The sequence below is a fragment of the Nestor notabilis genome, unplaced genomic scaffold, assembly GCF_000696875.1.
Source record: "Nestor notabilis isolate BGI_N333 unplaced genomic scaffold, ASM69687v1 scaffold23780, whole genome shotgun sequence".
NCBI lineage: Eukaryota > Metazoa > Chordata > Aves > Psittaciformes > Psittacidae > Nestor > Nestor notabilis.
Genome location: NW_009910024.1, coordinates 17,793 through 20,572, shown reverse-complemented (window position 1 = coordinate 20,572; position 2,780 = coordinate 17,793). Strand labels below are relative to the sequence as shown.

At 42.2% G+C, this 2,780-nt stretch overlaps 1 protein-coding gene across 1 annotated transcript in view; it reads right to left on the bottom strand.

Annotated features, from left to right (window-relative positions):
* Positions 1-463: 463 nt before the first annotated feature.
* The window catches only part of NUDT3 (nudix (nucleoside diphosphate linked moiety X)-type motif 3), a 9,048-nt gene continuing 6,731 nt past the window's right edge, over positions 464-2,780 (bottom strand). The window contains exons 2-4 of the mRNA XM_010024061.1: positions 2,370-2,414; positions 1,716-1,800; positions 464-801 (exon numbers count right to left, since the gene is read on the bottom strand). Of these exons, the coding sequence (XP_010022363.1) occupies positions 632-801; positions 1,716-1,800; positions 2,370-2,414 (300 nt within the window). The 3' untranslated portion in view covers positions 464-631. The remainder of the gene's footprint in view (positions 802-1,715; positions 1,801-2,369; positions 2,415-2,780) is intronic.

Here is a 2,780-nt window from a genome sequence, read left to right as displayed (position 1 = left end):
TTTAGAAAACAAGAACAAAAGGCAAACAGATTAATTCTGAACCCTTCCTGCAGGAGCAGACCAGGATTAAAACAATTCCTGAAAAATTAAAATGTTAGATTCTCCATCTAAAAAAAGTTTATACATATGCGCTGAAAGTGACCTCCCCACAGGTCTGAACAGCACCTGACAGTACAGACTAAGACTTAAAGAGTTGATCTCACATTTGTTCTCTTTTAATTAAAAAAAAGAAAAAAAAAACCAAAAAACAAAAAAAAAAATAAAATCCCAAAAAGAAGTGGCTATGGCTGGGCTGACACAAACGGGACACTCCAGAACACAAGGCAGAGGCCAGACTGGCAGCCTCGCTCACCAGGCCATGGAAGCAGTGTCACGGGAAAGGGGCACTTCATGCACAAAATGTATTTTACAAAATACAGATCCAAAAAAAGCAAAAAAGCCAACAAAAAGGAAAAAAAAAAATAAAATAATCCCACCTTGCACTAAATTGCAGCACTCTCACCACTCACTGTGCCACAGGCTGCTGCCCATGCCTGGCTTGAGAGAGGAGGCATGTGAAAAAGGGGACGGGGAAGGGAAATCCATGTTTCAGTCTGTTTCTCAAAATCTCTCTCACAGGGATCGTCTTCAGTCATCTGATGTCAGGCACAGAGCTCTCAGAGTACGTCGTGGTCATGACAGGAGTGCCGTTGTTTGCCAAACAACCTTGCCTCAAGGTTTCAAAATACGAGGCCTGCACTGGTTTGTGGTATTGCAGAACTTTTATGGCATCTTCTATCTTAAACCATTCCCTTTTCCTTCCTGTTGGTGAAAGAAAAATCAATAGATGCCATAAAACAAAGTTATACTTCCTACGTTTAAATATCACTGTTGAATAGATTTCAATCATTGCCACGTGCATCAATAAGGCAAGAATCATTTCACTGTGTAGCAAAGTGTCAGTTCCAAAGACACTGGGAAACTCTTCCTCAGGATTACCCTGTGGACCTCCTCCCACTACTACACTGATGGCTCCTCTGTCCCCATGCCAGGTAGTTCTTTAGGGCAGTACATCCACCATCCAAATAAACTGGTCTTGTGTTTCCTAGTTTAAAAGCCCCATGTTTATTTTCCTATTTCCCTAATTTCTGTTCAAGTCAGACACTCACTTTAAGCTGATCCACAACAACACACACCAACCACCACTCAATTTCTATCCATCTGCAAGTGAACCTCAGTTTTTGGTGGACATCACTCATTTCTTACTCATTCTGTAAAAACTCCCATACACAGCATGATGAAAGTGAAGGTACAGACACTACAGCACTACCCACAAACCTCATGAGGAACAACAGCTCCATCTGCATTTGGGAATCTGATTTAAATGCAAAGAGTTCAAAAGGATAACAGGGAATGATTAATCCACGCTGCCCACATGTATTTTCTTCTAGCCTTAGAAAGGACAGCTTCTCATGCTCTTGGCTTAGTATCTTAAAGTGCAAGAATTAAATACATAATTGCTGTAGAGGCAGCTGTACAGCTGAATTGGCTTCTCCTGGGTCACAGAGGTTACAAAAGCATCAATCTGACCACAGTTTTTTTCCCCAAGCAACCAAAGGACACAGCACTATAACTTTTCTTGGCTGTTCTCAAAAGGGTTGCAGCTCCCAGAGGGATGCTAAGCTGTGTTTTGTCTGCATCAAACCAGTTAATGCTAACAAGCACAAACAGCTTACCAATATTGACAGAGTCCTCCCAGTCTTCCAACACTTCTGTGACGATAAGTACGTAAACATATGTCCTGTGTTTCCTGTCCCGATTCTAGAAGGCAAAAGGAACAGAGAAAGGACAAAACTACCAAGGGAAAAAAGGCAGGTGGGCACGTGGTGACTATAAGGTGCAAGCTGCCTTGTGATGATGCTGTGGTACCTTACGTGCAGCTGCTCTCACACTACAGCTCGTTCTCTGACATTCAAAATTGTTGTGTTTAAATGAGAGGTCTGAAGGTAATTAATAGGGATTGCTGCCAAAAAGCCTAGTTCCTCATGTGTAAGGCAGTATTACGTGGATGGATACCACGCTGTGGGTATCTATCTGCAACAGGTTTGGCGATGGGTGACAGTGGGTGCTGAGGAACGAAGGAGAGCACCGCTCCCGGCTGCTCCGTGGCACTGAAACACTCCCTCTTACACTGGCTTATCACCAGTGACTGCAGCTGGGGTGGAGATTGCAGATGATGGGTATCACTGGAGAGAGCAGCATCCATTTCTATGTAATGGGGAGTTTCCAGTTATCCAGCTTACTTCCCAGCATGCGAGGAAATCAGTTATACTCCAAGACAACTTTTTTCTTGCATCAAAATTTCACAGCCTCAATGGTCTGAAACTTACCTCAAAAATTCCCACTAATCTTCCTAACGTCCCTTTCACTCCAGCCTATGAAAAGTTCAAAGAGAAAGAAACATGCTTTAACAACATACAACTACAGATATGTATGTCAGTACATATTTCCTTACTTGTTGTGCAGGAGCAGCTCCTTTAGGGCAGGAAGCAAATGCCGTACATTTCTGTTCATCTTAAAACAACATGGTCCCAAGAAAAGTGACAGAAGTGCAGAACGAACCCCAACCATGCAAGAATTCCCAGGAATTTTGTCTTCTTTTTCTATATTCAAACTATTTTTAATTCAATGTGGAGGAAAAGGAAGTTCTATGATTAGTTACTAACTGTATACCCATATATACTCTGAATGACCAGGATCAGCTCTAGAGTTTATTATAGCCTAAGCATGGATGAAATTCC